The sequence below is a fragment of the Eptesicus fuscus genome, chromosome 16 (genome assembly GCF_027574615.1).
Source record: "Eptesicus fuscus isolate TK198812 chromosome 16, DD_ASM_mEF_20220401, whole genome shotgun sequence".
In the NCBI taxonomy this organism is placed as follows: Eukaryota; Metazoa; Chordata; class Mammalia; order Chiroptera; family Vespertilionidae; genus Eptesicus; species Eptesicus fuscus.
In genome coordinates, this window is record NC_072488.1 from 7,631,922 (window position 1) to 7,649,771 (window position 17,850).

The 17,850-nt window shown below is 55.1% G+C and overlaps 1 protein-coding gene across 1 annotated transcript in view; it reads right to left on the minus strand.

Moving 5' to 3' along the window:
* Positions 1–16,026: 16,026 nt before the first annotated feature.
* HS1BP3 (HCLS1 binding protein 3) overlaps positions 16,027–17,850 on the minus strand; it is a 50,832-nt gene continuing 49,008 nt past the window's right edge. Inside the window, exon 7 of the mRNA XM_054728322.1 lies at positions 16,027–16,269. Coding sequence (XP_054584297.1) covers positions 16,125–16,269 — 145 coding nt within the window. The 3' untranslated portion in view covers positions 16,027–16,124. The remainder of the gene's footprint in view (positions 16,270–17,850) is intronic.

The window sequence follows — 17,850 nt, forward strand, 5'->3', positions numbered from 1 at the left end:
TATTTCCAGAAAACACGGAGTGATCTAGAAAGCTATGACCACCCCCTCCAGTTATTCTTAGAAATCCCAGAAAGCCGCTGACTGGCTCACCCTTGGAAACGGGACTCGAGCAGAAGACGAGGGGTGGGGGACACCCCCACGTCCCTGTCCTGAGCCAGAGCAGCCTGGGGCGGCTTGAGAAGGCGGACGGGAGGGACAGGTCGCAGGGTCTGTGTCTGGGGAGCATTGAGGTGACCCAGGCCCCCCTCCTAGCCCCCCCGGCTGTCTTCCTGGCTCAGGCCTGTGTCCTCTACTTGCCTCTCCTTTCGAGCCATTTTACCCAGGTTCCCCTGGGCCTCTCTGGAGACCAGGAGGTCATGGTTTGAGGTCCCTAACCCCAATTCCTTGCCTTTGACCTTGGGGAAATGTGAGCCAGACCGCAGCCACCCTGGCTTCTCCATTCAGCACAAGGGCTTGGGGTGGGCGGGTGGGTGGGGGGACGGGGAGACTCAGACACTGCCTGTGGCCCGCTCCGAAGCTCCAAGTCGGGTGTACAAATAATTCTGCAGCAACAAGGGTGAAAAGGGGGCAAACCATGGGTAGGATGGCGTGGAGAGAGAAGTTTGGTACAGCTAAGCGGCTGGGCATGCTTCGTGGAGGAAGAGGCATTTGCCCGAGATCTGAGGGTGATTTTTTATTTTTATCTTGAGTATTGAAAGGGGAGCAAGCTAGTGAAGTCCCTGAAATGAACAGCTGCTGAGGGGGAGTGGGGCGAGGCCCGGACTGTGCCAGCAGACCTGGCCTGAGCGCCATTCCTGAGGACAGGTCGCGTGGCAGGAGTGTCCTTCCTCCCCGAGCATATTTCCTCACCCGGAGAGAAAGAAGGTTGGGAGGATGCGGTGAAATAACACGTGAGAAGATCACCTGGCCCTGGGGGGGGGGGGGAGGAGGGGCCCTGGGGGCCAGGCGGTAGTCACTCTCACTTGAGTCTGAAGTGGCGATGGCCCACAGAAGCTCCAGGCTGCTCCAGGAGGTCTAGATAGTTCACTGGCTGGTTTGAAGGGACTCGTTGGACATCAAACAGCTGAGCTCCAAAACGCTGCCCTAGGGAGAGAGAAATAGCGTTGCTCCTGGGCGCCTTCCTTAGGGCAGGTGACCGGGGCTGCCTGCGTGTCAGGGACCACAGCCCAGACCCTGCGTCCCAGCCCCGCTCTGTAGGAACGGTCACTGCCACTGCAGTCCTCCTCCTGACAAGAGACTCCCTGTGTCCTGGCTGGAGGCACCCCCCAGCCCACCCCAGCCAGGACTCCTCCCACCAGGAGCAATTTACATTCAGTAAAGCAACCTCTGTCCACATCAAGGCCCTCTGCACCTCAAAGCGGCCCCGGGCTGGGCGCTGAGGGTGCGGGTTCTGCCTTTTGCTGTCCTGATTTCACTCCAATCCACAAGGAGCTTCATAGGAGCACACACGGGTTAATGGCTCTGTGATCTGAACTAGCCCTTGGCCTGGGAGGGCTGTGTCCTGACAGCGCCCAGGAGGGAGGCGAGAGCGGAGGGAGAGAACGCTGACCGTCCACATCTGCTCCCTCAGGCTGACAGCGCTGGGCACGGGGTGGGCTCGGCCAGCTGAGCTAGGATTTCACAAGGATTTCCCTTGGGCAGGGACGATGCTCTGCAGAGCACACCCATGCGAACTCAGGGAGGAAACTGAGGCCCAGGGAGCTGGTGACCACCCTGAACAGACGCCAGGATCCCTCCCACAGGGCACACCCCACGGCCCCCTCTGACGGGGTGGGAGCCAGAGCCGGGTGGAGGGGGCAGGATGGGAAAGGCTGTGGGAGCCCAGCTGAGGAGACAGATCTGGGGGGCCGGGAGTGGGGTCGAGGAGCCTGGGGCTGAGCAGAGAGGAGCTTAGGAAGCCTCTGAACTGGCTCAGGGGTGGCCAGGGGTTAAGGAAGGTTGGGGCGGGAGGGAAGTGGCTGTGGCCATAAAAGGGCAACGTGAGGGATCCTCGCTCTGTGCTCTGGGTCTGACTGTGTCAGTGTCAGCCTTCAGGGTCCTGGCCGCGACACTGCCCCATGGCCCTGTCGGACCACACAGGGTCTCTCAGTATCATCTCTCACTCGTGTGAATCTACAATGAACTCGGAATTAAAAGTATGGTTTAAAAAAGAAGAAGAAAACCTCTGAGCTGGGTACACAGAGGGGTGTGAGGACAGGGGCCAGCCAGGAGGTGACACAGAGCCGAGGGGAACAGTGTGTCCAGCATCGCTCCAGGCACCGAGCCTGCCCTGGGACAGGGAGTCCCAGGCTCTCGGCTGTGAGCACAGAGACTTCTGGGCCCGACAGAGTGAGCATCTAAGAGGGAGGAGCAGAGCTGAGGCAGTCAGAGAGGATGCTGCCCGAGACCTTAATGAGCAGGGCGCCGGGCGGTGGCAGGGATGGTGTCTGCCCTACCGCCCAGTGTGGAAAAGCACTGTCATCCCAGCCCCAGAGGAGTCGCCAGCCATGCTGAGGACAGGAGGACTGCCGGGCGCCGCTACACCGAGAGTATTTACATTCCCACAGGGAGGACTCACACCCGATGCAGGCGGGCGTGGGCGCAGGCAGTGCTATCAGAGGGTGCTCAGCAGACTCAGGGCTCCGCTGCCTGTAGCTGGGACCGGGGTATGCGGGCTTCCCCAGCTTCAACCCCACCGAGCACCCACAGGGTAGCAGGAGCCGGAGGAGACGCGTGCGCGCACCGCCCTCTCTCCTGGGCAAGGGCTAGGGTCTGACGGTGGGGCAAAGGCGTAAAGGCCACCACCACGGGAAGGAATCTTTAGAGCGAAAAGCGCAGCGGGTAGCTCCATGCAATGGGACAGAATCTATTACCGGGTAATTTACGTATAGAACAGCGGGGCTGGAGCGGACAGACAACCAGCCGGTTTTGGTAACGTATTCTCTACCACCAGACCCCCATTACAGTACCGTCGTATTGTAGAACTTGGGCACTAATGATTGACAAGACCCAGGGACAAGAATGCAGTCGCACCCGCCAGGGGCCCTCCCTCCTGGCGGTCTTGTAATCGATAATTGCTGATAATCAATACTCTTACCAGTTTGATATTGATGTCACGCCATTCCGGCTGTTGCTAACAAAAAAAAAACGTGATGGCTCCCTTTTAAGGAACACAGATAACCATCGACTAGAAAGCTTTGATATGGTTGCTAAGGACAGTGAATGTGGTCAAAGGTCACAGCCTGAAACTTAAAACGAAACCCGGGACACAGGTGGAGCAGGTTTTGTTCACATCTACATCTGTACAGGCTGGTGACACCGAAAACAGGAAGGTGACTCCGGTAGCAGGTGAGATCGACTCTGGCAAATGGACCGATGGGCCAGGAGCTCTGTTCAAAGGCACAAGGTCTGTGGCTTGCAAATGAGGATGCAGAGGTTCCCTAGACAGAGCCCCGTACTGAGGTTCCCTTCTGCCCTGCCCCCCCACCCCCCAGCCCAGCCTCTCTGGCCCCCGGGTTTGCCTGAGATGCCCTCCCACATCACCAGGCCTCCACCTCGGTTTCTTGTCAGCTCCCTGCTGTGCCTCACATGCGGAGCTCTGAGCCTCTCCTCTGTGCAGACGCAGTGCTGGCCCTGGGCACACAGACATGAGCCGACACAGTCCACCCCTTGAGGGGCTACAGCCTGGTGGGAGAGATACCTAATTAAATGAGGTCCTCAAAGAGGGTCAGGCGGGCATGCCCCCCGGATGGCATCTTTGCTTCTGGGTCTGCCAGTGACCGGGACATGTTCCAGACCAGGCAGGGGAGCCCAGCACTGAGGACCCATTCTCCAAGGGTGCTGAGGGTGTCTGCCTCTGATTCTGGTGCTGTAGGAGGAGCCCTTTTGTCCACTGGGGCGGGGAGTCTGACCACGCTGATTGCCCTTGTCCCGAGAGCCTGCCCAACACTCCACAACCAGGTCTGCAACATTGCCATCAACCCTGCCTGGTGCTGGGTGCCCAGGCAGATCCAGGGACGGGGGCAGATAGGAGATGGAGGTGGAGAGACCCACACGCTGACCCACTTAGCTCCTGGCCAAGCAGGCGCCAGGTGAACTCTCAGAAAGCCAGAGGCAATCAGACAGCGGGAGGGGGCCCGGCCCAGCCGGGCTGCAGGCTGGTGGGAATGTTGACCTGGGGGAGTTCACCTCACAGGAGAAGATTTGACCCACCCTTTCCATCGTTTGGGGATGTATTGGAGCAGGGAAAGCTGCTGGAGAGGAAGAAGGAAGGCCTGGGCAAATGGTGCAGTGTACAGGACAGCCAGGAGACTCCCACTTAACCACCTGATTGAGCGTTTCCTGCGCTGCCTTGTCACCAAGGAGGCGGCGTTACCTCCAAGGCACAGAAGGTGAAAGCGAGGCCAGAGAAGATACAAGACCCACCCAGACACTCAGAGCCAGGAGCCAGAAGAAATCAGCTTCTCAGCCGAACTAGACGCGGGGCAGCTCAGGGGGCTGGAGAGGAGAATGCTTCTGGAGACACATGGAAAGATGGCTGGGACGTGGGCCAGGGTCTGGCTGTGGAAAGTCGCTGACCAGGGGGTTCCCACAGCGGTGCTGGTTGAATGCTCCACATTGCACACGTGACTGAAAAGGCCTGCCCCTCTAGGGACTCTCCCTTTGGCCACTGGCTTGAGCTTTGCTCCTGGGGGAATTTTCTGGAGCAGCAGGTACATGCGAGAGCACAGGCCTGGGCTCCAGCGCTTCCGAGCTGGGTGGCCTTGAGAAGATCACATAAGCTCTCCGGTCCTCAGTTTCTTCGTTGTGGCACAGTCGGATAATACGCTGCTGGCTGCTGCAGGATCAGTGGCGCTGAATGCAAAGCACTGGACACATGATCATGCACAGTAATGAGGAGCTATTAATACATGTCAGCTGCTGGCTGCAGCCATCTCCTCCTCAGTGGTCCCGGCTTCAATTCCCCAGTCACCTCCGAAGGGATTGCTCCAACCTCTGCTAATGCTGCTGGACGGAGATCAGTCTCCCAAGGATTCGAGGCAGGGCCCTCGGGCTGGGAGATGCCCCGAGCATAAGGACACTGAGTGGCTCCCCCCACCCTGCATCCACACATTTCACACAGCACAGGAGAGGAGCTGCCGATGGAGACAGCTGGTCCCGCCGCGTTCCCTCTCTCAGGAGCGATTAGCCGTGTCATACATCCATTTGTAATGAAATGGAAGTGTTTTGATTTCTCGGGGAAGCCGGGTTTTCTCCCAAGTCCTTGCTGCTTTCATCCTTGGACTTGAAACAGTCCATTCTAATCTCAGATGGAGGGGCAGCGGTTAGAAGGCGCCCCTGAAATCCGATCACCAACTCGGCGCCCCGGGGTGAGCGGGGTGAGCGGGTGAGCGGCAGCTTTGATGGCTGGGAGGGAGCGAGTGGTCCCCAGTTTGACGCTAATAGCCCCCTGCATTATTGAAGAGCCATGTTTCAGTGGCAGACACACTCGGGGAGGCATCCAGATTGCAGGCTGGCGTGCCAGCTGCTTCCCTCACTCCTCGGCAGTGGAGCTCTGTGACCCAGCGGAGACACTAAAAATAGGCACCGGACCGAGCTGTCTGTGCAGCAAACCCACCCTCGCCACAGCCTGGTTGGAGGGCAGCTGCCACGGAGCTAGCAAATATGGTGAAACCACCACTTTCCAGATCTTTCAATGGCTGCTCCTCTGATCCAAATGTCTGAAGAAGGACCAGCTGCCCAGGGGCACCCCCAGGAATTGTACATCTGAGACCTCAGCTGACTACGGGCTGGGCTGCGGCCTATGTTCTCATACCCCTCTGAGGAGGACACTGATACCAAGGCTTTGGGGCCACTGGGTCAAGGCAAAGGTTGGGACTCAATTATCCCTGAGAATTTGCTGGAAATGCTGAGAAGAGGTGGGCAGGCCAACTGTGCTCATTCTCAGGCTTATGTTGGAGCTGGATAACCTGGCCGAACCCTCTTTCATTCATTAAAATGATGCCAGGCACTGAAGATACAACGGTGAGTGAGGACAGATGGGAGTCCCAGGTGTGGGAGACGGCCTTGGACATGGCCCACAATGACCCCTGCCTCCTGTATTTATGTAGGTACGTAGCCCCCTCCCACATTGATTAGGACTGACCTGTGTAACCAATAAAATATTATGGAAATGATGGAGTGGGCTGTCTGTATTGAGGTTACAAAAGACGTTGTGGCTGCTGCCCTGCTGGCTGACATGATGGCAATGTCATGAGAGACCTTGACCCAGAAGCACCCAGTTGCCCTTGAATTTCTGATCAACAGAAATTGTGAGATAATAAGTGTTGATTTAAGCAGCTGTATTTTGAGAAACTTTGCTACATGACAGTAAATATCTAATACATTGCTCTTCAGTGAAGATCACAGTCTAGACATCGATCAAATAATTACACCAATAACCATAAACGTAAAAGCATGAATGTTGCTAGAAATGCCTTCATTAGAAGGAACTGACCTAGCAGTTCTAGGAAGTGACAACCGAACGGAGGCTGACGGTTGCGTTCAGGTAAAGTAGGAGAAGAAGGTGGGGAAGAGCATTCCAGGTAGAGAAGCTACGTGAGCCAAGGTCCTGCCAGGCTGGGGAGGGAGCCAGAGGCATGGACAAGCATCAGGGAGGCCGTGAGGAAGAGAGGTACACAGGTGGGCCCAGGAGGGTAGAAGGGCCTTCTACCACTGAAGGATTTACTCAGCCGAAGTGCTATGCAAGCCCCCCAGGGTCTATAGAAATGAGAAACATGCTCAGATCTGCGCTTTCAGAGGTTGGTTTTGTTTTATTGGTGTGTGTGTGTGTGTGTGTGTGTGTGTGTTGATGTTGTTGTTTTTGTTTTAGTTAATGTGGAGCCTGGCTGGGAGATTTGAGGGTAGATGGGGCGTGTGGCAGGAACCCAGGAGAGGGATGGGGTATGTGGAACCAGGTGATTTGATTGACATGGAGAGATTGAAAGATATTCATGAGGTTGAGGGTACTTGGTAATGAAATTGCCATGGGGGCTGAGGGAAGGAAGGCGCCTAGGAGGAGTTCTAGGTCATACAGCCATGGGTGGTCTGGGGATTGAACCAGTCCAAGAGATCCAGAGAAATGCACTTAGACTGGGGTTCCGTGAGCCTGCCACGCTGTCCAGGACATATGTGCCCCATGGTCTCGAAGACATGGGTCTGCCCGCCCCCTGCCTTTGGGCATGGCCCTGTCCTATCAGAGCTCACAGTCCAAGGGAGCAGATGACACCCGTGGAGGGCATAATGAGGGCTTAGCAGGTTGGTTTGCTTCCTTCCAAAGGGGAGATCTGACAGGACAAGGTCTAGAGCAGTGGACCCTGTGGGGCCTTGAAAACTTTTCAGAGGGTCCAGTAGGTAGAGATGATTTTCACAACAATACTAAGACATCAGTTACCTTTCCACACTCAGTCTTTCTAATGATGAAGTGGAGTGTTCCAGAATCCACATGGTTTTGCAGCAGAAGCAGATTCGATCAACTGGCTGTCTTCTATTGATTCAGACATTAAAGAGTTTTATAGGACTGTAAAGTAGTGTTGTCCTTCTCACCAATAATTTTGTTTTGGGGAAATACAGTTTTCATTAAAATATACGTGTTAACGTATGTAATAATTTGTTTGTTTTTAAATAAATTGATAAGTAATTAAAATGTCCCTGCTTTAATTTTTAATTGCTAAAGACTGACTATTATAACCCACCTAATCAGAAGCTCTGAAGGCTTTTTTTAAAGAATTTTCTTTTTAAATACATTTTTTTATTGATTTCAGAGAGGAAGGGAGAGGGAGAGAGAGGTAGAAGCATCAATGATGAGAGAGAATCATTGATCCGCTGCCTCTTGCTCATTCCCTTCTGGGGATTGAGCCTGCAACCCCGGGCATATGCCCTGACTAGGAATTGAACCATGACCTCCTGGTTCATAGGTCGATGCTCAACCACTGAGCCATGCTGGCTGGGCTAGAGTATTTTTAGAAACAGGGTTGAGAGACCAAAAGGTTTGAGAACTGCTGATCTAGAACCAGGAGGACCTTTGAAAGAGGACGCTCCTCTTTCATCAGCAGCTGAGTCCTTAGATGTCATGGGGTAACCCAGCTGTGTTGGAAAAGTGTACTGTACACATGAATGGCTGTGGTGATCGGGGCGATGACCCCTCCCATCCATAGTGGTCAGGAAACCATTTGCTTGGTCGGTAACACATAACAGAAGTGTCACTTGTCTGCAGGCTGAAAATGTGCTGTGGAAGGCAAACATTAGGAGGACCATAGCCCTGCCCATGAAAGGTGTGCTTGAGAGTAACTCTTCTAAATGCTGCTTGTCTTCCCTTACTTGGGGAGTTTCTGGTCACCTCCCTCTGGTCACTGACACTCGCCTGTTAATTAGACTATAGACACTGATCTTCCTAAACACACTAGAGAGATTGATCCTATTTCCCCCTGAACAAAGATCCTTTAGCTGCTCCAAATCCACTTGAGAAAATTAAATTCCAAATCATCAAATCATCAAGGTGCTCTGTAGTCTGGTCCTTCTCAGAATCACTACTTCCCACCAGCCTCACTCAGCTACGGGAAGGTTCTGGAAGTCCCAGGAATTCTTTTTTTTTTTTTTAATATATTTTTAATTGATTTTTTTACAGAGAGGAAGGGAGAGGGATAGAGAGTTAGAAACATCAATGAGAAACATCGATCAACTGCCTCCTGCACACCCCCCACTGGGTATGCGCCCGCAACCAAGGTACATGCCCTTGACCGGAATTGAACCTGGGACCCTTCAGCCCACAGGCTGACGCTCTATCCACCGAGCCAAACCGGCCAGGGCGGGAACTCTTGTTTATGGGTCTTTGTCTATGTGGTGTCCACCCTGTACCCGACTTGTGCCTGAAATGCCCGCCTCCTTTCTTTCTTCTTCTAGTCCCCCAGGACTCAGCTTAGCAGCATCTCATCTGGGGAGCCCCAGTGACCCCCTTCCTACCAAGGCCAATAGAATGCCGTGCTCACAGCTGCATCACCAGCTCCAGGGCTGAAGGGTCACCTGTGCAAATCAGAATGTGTTGGTCATTTATGGGCAGTGACCATGCTGATTGGTCAGTTTCTTGTTCTGATTGCCTGTTGCCCGTGCCATTCTGGTTGTTAAATATTTTTTAAATCACTGCTTTCAAAGGCCTTGAATGGAAACACTCAGTAAATGTTTGTTGAATGAATAAGCAAACAAAGTGCCCTGGACTCCAAAATGACAAAATGAGTTGGCTTAAGGACTCAGCACTCTGGGCCCTGACCTCAGGGCTGATGACTAAGGCGCTTCTCCTCCCCTCCCGCCCTTCCCCCAACATCCTACATTGTCCCGTGGTCTGAGCCCCTCAGTCAATTGATAGTTTTCTCCGAGCCACACAATAGCAAATGATCAGGGTCCGAACTCCTTTAATGGACAGTGTTTCCAGCAGGCTGTCTCTGCACACACCGTTAGAAGCAGGGAAAACCCCTGCCTACAAGGACATGCATCCTATGGTTTCTTGGTCAGACACATCCTTGGTCCAGAGGGATTATTACCGAAGCCTTTACCCTTTGCCATTGTAATTTAACAGCTCACATTACAGGTTAAGCTCCTGACTGAATGAATTGCAAAATGTTCCAATTACTTGAAACAATTATGCATTGCAGTCAATACCCTTTTATAAATTGCTGGGAATAATTGTATTCTAAATCCAATCCAACCATTACCTCCATGTGGAAAGACCCAATAAAACCCCAGTGGCTCTGGATCAAGACACTTTCTCACTGTCCATCACACCTACTCGCTAGGGTCACCCCCGACCCAGGAGAGAGTATGACGTAGTCATTTGGGTGTAGCTGAGCCATCTGCTAGTATAAACAGGAGCACCCCTGCACAGAGCAAGTCCAGACTCCTTTCCCCGGCAATGAAGCCTTTTATGCTCTCCCCTCCAGCGTTGCCTAACCAAGTCCACTCTTCCCTACCCACGAAGGTCAAGCCCGCCATCCTGGGCGTGACCGTGTGCCAGGGCTGGGTGTGCCTATACAAACACTCTCTCAGTGTGTCAAGAGGCCCACTGAAGACTTGGCCACCCGTTACGTAATCGAACAAAGACGTGAACATGGCAAAATTAAGATCAGAAATACCCACACTGGCACCCAATGGTATTAGATTGGTTATGGCTGGTAGAGGGCAGATGCATTGCAGCCTCATTTTTTTCATTCATCACTGCCTGCTAATGTGCTAGGCCAGTGGTCGGCAAACCGTGGCTCGCGAGCCACATGCGGCTCTTTGGCCCCTTGAGTGTGGCTCTTCCACAAAATACCACGGCCTGGGCGAGTCTATTTTGAAGAAGTTTAAAAAAATTGGCTCTCAAAAGAAATTTCAATCGTTGTCCTGTTGATATTTGGCTCTGTTGACTAATGAGTTTGCCGACCACTGGGCTAGGCTCTCTGTGGGTACAGGCCCCAGCACACACACACACACACACACACACACACACACACACACACACCAGTTTTCCTTGGAAAAATCAGGAAACGCAGCTTCACAGGAATTCTCACAACAGTAAAAACTCTCCGAAGAGGGATGCGTGAGAAGCCCGTTTCTGCCCAGCTCTCCACAGACCACGAAGACAAGCCTGGGACGCGTGCTTTTCAGGAGGTCTCAATTCTGGGCCCAGGAGTGAAAGGGGGGCCTGTGTCAAGCCGCTGGCCGTGGCTCAACGGCCTTCTGGACTCTCCCCTGGCCGCCCTCTGCTCACTCCAACGGTGGCCAGGCTGTCAGGCCGCCAGGCGTCAATGCCCCAGGGCAGCAGGCATGTCCTGTTGGCGGCCCACAGGCAGCCTGGGCACCTCGGCCAGGCCCATCCCAGGCGGAGCTCTGTGCTCAGCCGGCTCCTGCAGCTGTTCCCAAAAGGGAAGCCGAGGAGAGCAGAGTCTCGGGTGATGGATGGGCGTGTGCGTTTTTCTCTTGCTCCTGTGGATTTTTTTCAGTGAAAAAGAAATGGCTTATTTCTCCTTTTTCGTTGATTGTAATACGGATCAGATCTCAGCTCCTCCGTGGCCTTCGAGGAATGGTGTGAGGAGCTGCTGAATGTTAACGAGAGAGGCTGAGAGGAGGCAGAGGAGGTGCTAGGTCGCTGTGCGCCTGTGACTGCCGCAGCCGGCTTCAGGGCTGATCGACCCCAAAGGGACCCATCTGTGGGTTTCCGGGGAGGCGTGGATATGGGCATGGGGAGTTTGATCTCTAGATGAGCCCGGGGACATAAATGCTCGGTTGTATTACAACCTGGAGGGTCTGGCTCTATGCATTGCCGGGTTTGGGACTCCAGGCAGCCCATCTCCCTGCCCTCCTGCCAGTTCTGTTTCAGCTTTCTCAGGAAATCCTTTTCGGCGCCTCTCAGTTTCACCTGTGGCCTAGTCAGTGCCTTCCGACCCGGAGGATTCTCTTCTCACCTCCTGTCTTGTTCCTCCTCACACCGTTCCCCCCAAACTGGGCTCTGCCTCTCGGTGTGAACTTGGACCCACAGCCAAGTCCTCTGGTCCTCAGCTTTCTCCTCTCAAGTGGGGAGAGCAGCGTCGGCCACAGGGCATTATTTAAATGGGGGAGGCAGAGAAGACAATGTCAGGAACGCACCAGCTATGCTCGGAGCAGTGAAATCTCAGGTGTTATTTCTTCCCCCAGCACCACCTCCCTCTCCACCAAGACAACTGAAGCAAGAGGTGCGAGCAGAATAATTAGGAACCGGAGAAGACCTGACACGGGATGGGCTCCTGTTCTAACCAGGGATCTGACAGTTAACTGACGAAGGCCCTGTCCCGTTTTCCTGGCTGGAAAGAGAGAACAGGAGAGGCTCTCGAGTTTGGCTTTTGAGACGAAACACCCAGAGGTTTTAAAGGGCCAGGGCCGGGGCTCACGGCCCAGAGTCTGATGCAGTTGGCCTGGGAGGGGCTAGGCGTGGACAGAGGTTTGGAAAGCTGTAGAAGTTGGTGAGTTTGAGTGAGGTGGAGCAGGGGAGAAGATCTTCATCCACAGAGCAGGGGACCCCGGCTACTGATTCTACCCGATGGTCCTCTGTGGCCTCTTCCTGTGGTCACTGCAGGCTCCTCAAAAACCCAGGTGGCAGGGGCAGGTGGATGGAGGAGGGGGCTCTGTCTCTCCATGTTTCTTAGTCTCCATCTTTGTTTTTAATTGAATTTATTGGGGTTAATAAAATCATATAGGTTCCAGGTGGACAGCTCTCTAATCCGTCATGTGTATATTGTATTGTATGCTCACCACCCCACCTCAAGTCCCCTTCCATCACCATTTATCCCCCCTCTACCCTCCTCTACCTCCCCCACCCTCTTTCCCTCTGATAATCACCATACTGTTGTTTGTCTACGACTTAGTCCCCATCTTAAATACATCCTCAGAGTTTTCTCGTAGAGACGCCGACATCCAAGGCCTGGTTTCTCAGTCGGTACAAACTCTGCAATACCCTTTCCCGCAGATCCCACAACCCTCTGCTCCTCACATACGTATACAGATGTGGTCCAAGCCACATTCCCTGAAACACATATTTACAAACATGTCGTCAAGAACTGTGAATGGTCTGAGATATTCCCCTACTTGCAAGCTAAGGGTGAGCCTGCCATAGTTCCTGTGTGTGGGGAGGCGCCTAACCTTGACATCACTTAGTTCACTTTCTTTTATCCACTCATGAAAATTCTTTGGGCACCTACTGCCAGCCTGACCTGGGTGTCATGCGATGGTACCCCCATCTTCAGGAACCTGCATACACCCACAGTAGAGAGATGGAAACTCAAATTTCCAGCTCCTTCCCCACCCCACACCCGCATGCCTACCTGATCACGCACCCAGACCTGTCCCCTTCCCTCAGCCCTCCCCTTCAAAGGCGTGAAGATGTGCTATGACTGTGAGTTCACGGTCAGAGTTCCGAGGCAGATGTAAAATAGAGACGCGGCGAGCAGAGGATGGTGCTGAGTACCTTCAGTGTCCTGGCGCTGCCCGGTCCCGCCGCCCGGGGGAAGCCAGCCCGCTGTTTCTGTTGACTGTCTGGTGGTCAGCACCGCAGTGCCAAACACGCTCAGACCTTCCCTTCAGGGCTGGTTCCCCGTGGGCGGTGCTTACCGACTTCCTGCCGTGAAAAGGGGTCAATTTAGCACAGCGATTTTCAACCAGGGCAACGCAAGAATTTTTAAAACGTGTAACACCTGACTATTGAGCCAGGGGCGCGGGCCTTTTTCCCTTAGCTTTCCAAATAAAGAAATGACAGCAGCCAACACAACAATAGCCATCGGTGTGAATGAATAAAGATTATACTTTTTGGGGGGTCTGATTAGCAAAAACTATTTTTTTGGTGTGCTGCAGAATTTTAGTGATGAGTTTATGTGTGCTGTGTGATGAGAAAGGTTGAAAATCACAGACTTACTAGTCTACTTCTTTCCCCCTCGGCATCCGGTTCTTTCCTAGTCTCGTTTGTTTTTAGTTCTTCTATGAGTGATCCTTATAGCTTTAAATAATGAGCTTAAGACTTAATGCTCCATCAGCTTTGCCCAACGTGTCCGGGCTGCTCACTTTGTAAGGAGAAGAAAATGGTAACTGCCCCTCCACCTTTCTCTCCCTCCACCCCACGCGCACGCTCCCAGGCAAGGCCCATGTGAGGACACAGTGAGGAGACGGTGGCCGGGTGCAGCCAGGAAGAGGGCCCTCGCCAGAACCTGACTGTGCTGGCACCCGATCTCAGACCTCCAGCACCCAGACTGTAAGAAAAACACTTCTGCTCCGTAAGCCCCGTCTATGGCCTTTTCTAATGGCAGCCGAGCTGAGACAGCATCTTAGTGGTTCTTTGCCCCACAATCCCATGGTGGGTAGCAGGTGGTAGAGCTGGGCGGCACGCAGGCCTGGGGAACAGCCTTCCCCACCTTGCCCAGCATGGGGTCTGTGAGGGCCGCTCACCTCTCCCCCGACCCCCCCACCCCCAGCTAAGAGCGGGTGGGAAGGGCGGGTCAGAAGAGGCTTCCGTGGTGCTCCCAGGTGTTTGCGATGGGATTGATGAGCAGCAGGTGGGGCGGGGGCTTCCCGTGCACACTGACACCCCCACCTGGCAGTGTCCTGAAGGGACGGCGAGAATAGCGGTGTGGTTTTGGTGCTTATAAAACGCCGTGGCCTCTAGATGCTCACAGTGAGGCAGGCAGGAGAGACAGTCTTCACACACACCCATTTGACAGAGGAAAACACTGAGATCCAGGAAGGGGAAGGGGCTCATCCAAGGTCACACAGAAAATACTGGGATTGAAGCAGAGCCAGGCCTCCCAGCTCTCGCCCTGACCCCGCCGCCTTCTGCAGGGCCCAGGGTGGCAGCCCCGGGGAGGGTAGCACAGGGCGCTAACATTCTGTCCCTTAACATCGAAGCTTCAAGAAGGGAGTGGTGTGACGGTGACAGAGGAAGAGAAAGAGGAGGCTGGAGCCCTAGGCCGGGGCCAGTGCCGTGGGGCCTGGGAATGATGTTGGGGTGCAGGGGCCTCTTGAGCCCCCACAGGATAGGGCACGTTTGGGCTGGGGTGAGGGAGGCAGAGAACTCAGAGAGCAGCTGAAGACCCCACCCCGCCTGGCCTCCAGGCCTCTCCAGGCTGGGCCACACTGGCTCCTCGTGCCTTCCACACACCCCGCTTCGTCACACCTCTGCTTTTGCCCAGCGGTTCCTTGGCCTCTTACATCTCGGGGTCCCGCCAAGCGCCCCCTCCTCTGGGATACGGCCCACCCTGTCCCCGGGGTGCCCTCCCGGTCCTGCGCTCTCCCCCAGCTCCAGACCCCAGGAGGCAGACACCTCGTCTTGTTTTTCCCCGTCCCCAGCACCTGGCTCGGGGCCCGCACAGAGCAGGTACCCGATACACGTGTGGAGAATAAATACACAAATGGACAAAATAAAGAGGAAATAAATGGGCCCCGTAACTCGGGGCTTGGCTACAGTAGGGCCCCAACCTGGGTTTATTGAAGCCAAGCAGAGAGGCCCTGACGGCTGAGCTGTTCTTCACACACACACACACACACACACACACACACACACACACACACACACACGAACATCCTTCCAGAGCACTCGGAACACTTTGAAGAACTTCTGCTTTGTCCAAAGAGCCCTGCCCTGGGCACTAACCCCCCAGCTCTCAAAATGCACCCTCCAGGGCCCCTGCCCACCTCCCTGCACCCCCCCTCCCTCTCCCCTACGCACAGCTCTGGGTAGAACCACTAGGACCATGATCCCTCTTCACCCCTGACACTCAGCAGAACTAGGAATTGTCTCAGCTTCCCACGTTGATTTCGGAAGACCCTGATCTTTGTCAGCTGCCTTAGTGAATCACAGCCGGGCTGGGCAGCCTTCCTAAAAATAGCCGAGAAGCTTCGATGAAGAGAGAGGCAGGCTTCTACGGCATGTGCGTCCCCATGGAGCCAGCCTGCCCTGCCCAGGCTTCCCCGGCACCCCCCACCCCTCCTCCACGGCCGTTCCCGCCTGCTCCGAGCCCCAGAGGCCTGAATTAGTGGGCGCAAAGCCACCTCCAGGAGAGCCTTTAGATCCGCCCCGTGATAGATGGGGAAACTGAGACCCACAGGGCGAAGGGCCAGAGGCTGAGGCCTCCTGGTTCCCAGCGAGCAGCGCTGCGGACTGCAGCCTCTGTGGTTGGCAGCCAGCTGGGGATGGGGAGGGGGGGGAGGGGCTTCCTCCTTGTAGAGCCCCTGGCTGGGCTAGGCCCCTGGAATGAGCCCTGGTCTAAAGGGTCCTCAGCCACACCACGGATCAATGAACTCCTGCAGGAAGGAGGAGCTCACCAGAGAGAGGTGAGGTAGGGGAGCTCACACAGGGGTTTCTGCTCCTTGAGCAGGGAAGACTAGGGATGGCCCCCAGGATGGAGAGGGGTGCCGTTACAGAGGCAAAAGAAGGATGCTTGGAGCTTAGGAGAAAGAAAGGCAAAGAAAACGCACATGGGGGAGGAGAGGGGAAAGGCTTGGGCATGCTCCAGAGAGAGAGCCGCACTGGGGCCTCTGTCTTAAGGGCTTTTATCTGGTTTCCCAAGGCGAGGTTTTAGGGGCGACCTCAGGGGAGGAGCTCAATAGGATAGTCATCAGCTTTTCCAGGTGTGTCTCCTCGGGGCTGTGGTCTCCACTGATTGGCCAGCTCCAGGGCAGGGATCAGGAGTCCTTGCAGCTGGTCCTGACGCCTGCCATGGTGTCACCTGGGCTGGCCTTGCTGCTTTTCCGGGCCCGGAGCTGAAACACACGGAGGCCTAGATGTTAGCTCTGGTTTGGCCAAAACTTTGTCTCTATGGTCAACAGCCTTCTTCTTGGAAAAAAAAAGTTTTTTATGGATATCAGAGAGGAAGGGAGAAGAGAGAGAGATAGAAACGTTAATGGGAGAGAAACATTGATCAATTGTCTTCTGTATGCCCCACACTGGGGATCGAGCCCAAAACCCGGGCATGTGCCCTGACCGGGAATGGAACACTGACCTCCTGGTTCATGGGTCGATGCTCAACCACTGAGCCACAGCAGCCGGGCTGACCTGCCTTCTTAAGGCAGAAGCTCTTCCGACAGTGGCGTGCCAGTCCCAGCTTGGGCTTCCGCCAGGATGGGGAGCTGCCCACCTCTCAGGCAGCCCATTGCAGGGTGCACGGCCATGACTGTGGCCCACTCTTCAGCCCTCGGTCCCCCTGGGGCTGCTGGCAACCAGGCCTGTCCCTCCTTTGATCCTGGACACGCTGCCACTTCATTCTTTCTCTAGTTCCAGAAATAGCCTTCCTCTTTGTGTGGGGAGCCATTTAATGGCTCTTTCACCGAGCGTGGCGGTAGGGAGGAGGCCTCTGTGGAGGCAGACCTTCCTCCGGAGGCTTTGCCGACCTGGCCTCGTTCCATGCCTTCCTCTGACATCAGACAAGTGGGCACCAGGCAGGTTTGGATCGGTCAGAGGTACCGAGAGTGGCGCTCTCACGGGTCTTTGATGGTGCAGGCACTGGTGCCCGCTGAGTGCGGAGGGGCTGGGCACGCTGGTCGGCTCGCACACTATCAGCCCTTGCTACCGCAGGGACCAGGGGCGCTGCAGGGCCTGAAGGAGAGTGTCCCAGTGAGCCCCGCTGCAGTCAGCGGGTGTCCCTAACCTCTGACCCCCCCCCCCCCACTCGTTCTGTGGAGCTCCAGACCAGCACACGCCTGCCCTCTGGCCACTTCCAATAGCCCACAGGCACCAAACTCACATCCATCCATTCAAACCTCTCAGTGACATTATCTGGTGAGCACTGTTAGCCCATTTTACAGATGGCAAAACTAAGACTTAGCGTTGATGTCACCGGGAGAAAGCCACCTCCTTAAGCAGCAGTGCTGGGATCCAAACCCATGTGGGTGACCCTCGGGCTCAAGTCCTCTCCACAGGCCAAAGCCACATCCCACGTAAGGTGCTCCTTCTGGAATAAGGGGCAGAAGTTGGGGGCACTGGGCTTTGCCTTCAACCTGATCCCTACGAGACTACCGGAGGCCAGGGGCAGCAGGGACACCAGCCTCCGGACCTCCGTCCCCACCCCACCCCCACCCCAGCTGGTCAGACAGTGGGGCCCAGGGAGGCAGAGCTGGCAGCCAAACAAAGGGGTCTGCATTCAGCAGCCACTTCCTCCCTGCACAAAGCCCTGCCCCCACCCCCACAGCCTCAAGGACCCCCAAAGAATGCTTGGAATGCCGCGGGGCTAGACAGCCTCCTGCAGACAAGGAGAGGCTGGCTTTGTGCCCAGTCTGCCAGGACGACTGACCCCCAGTTAGAAAGGTCACTCCCTGACCTATGACCCTATGCTTTCCTCCTGTCTC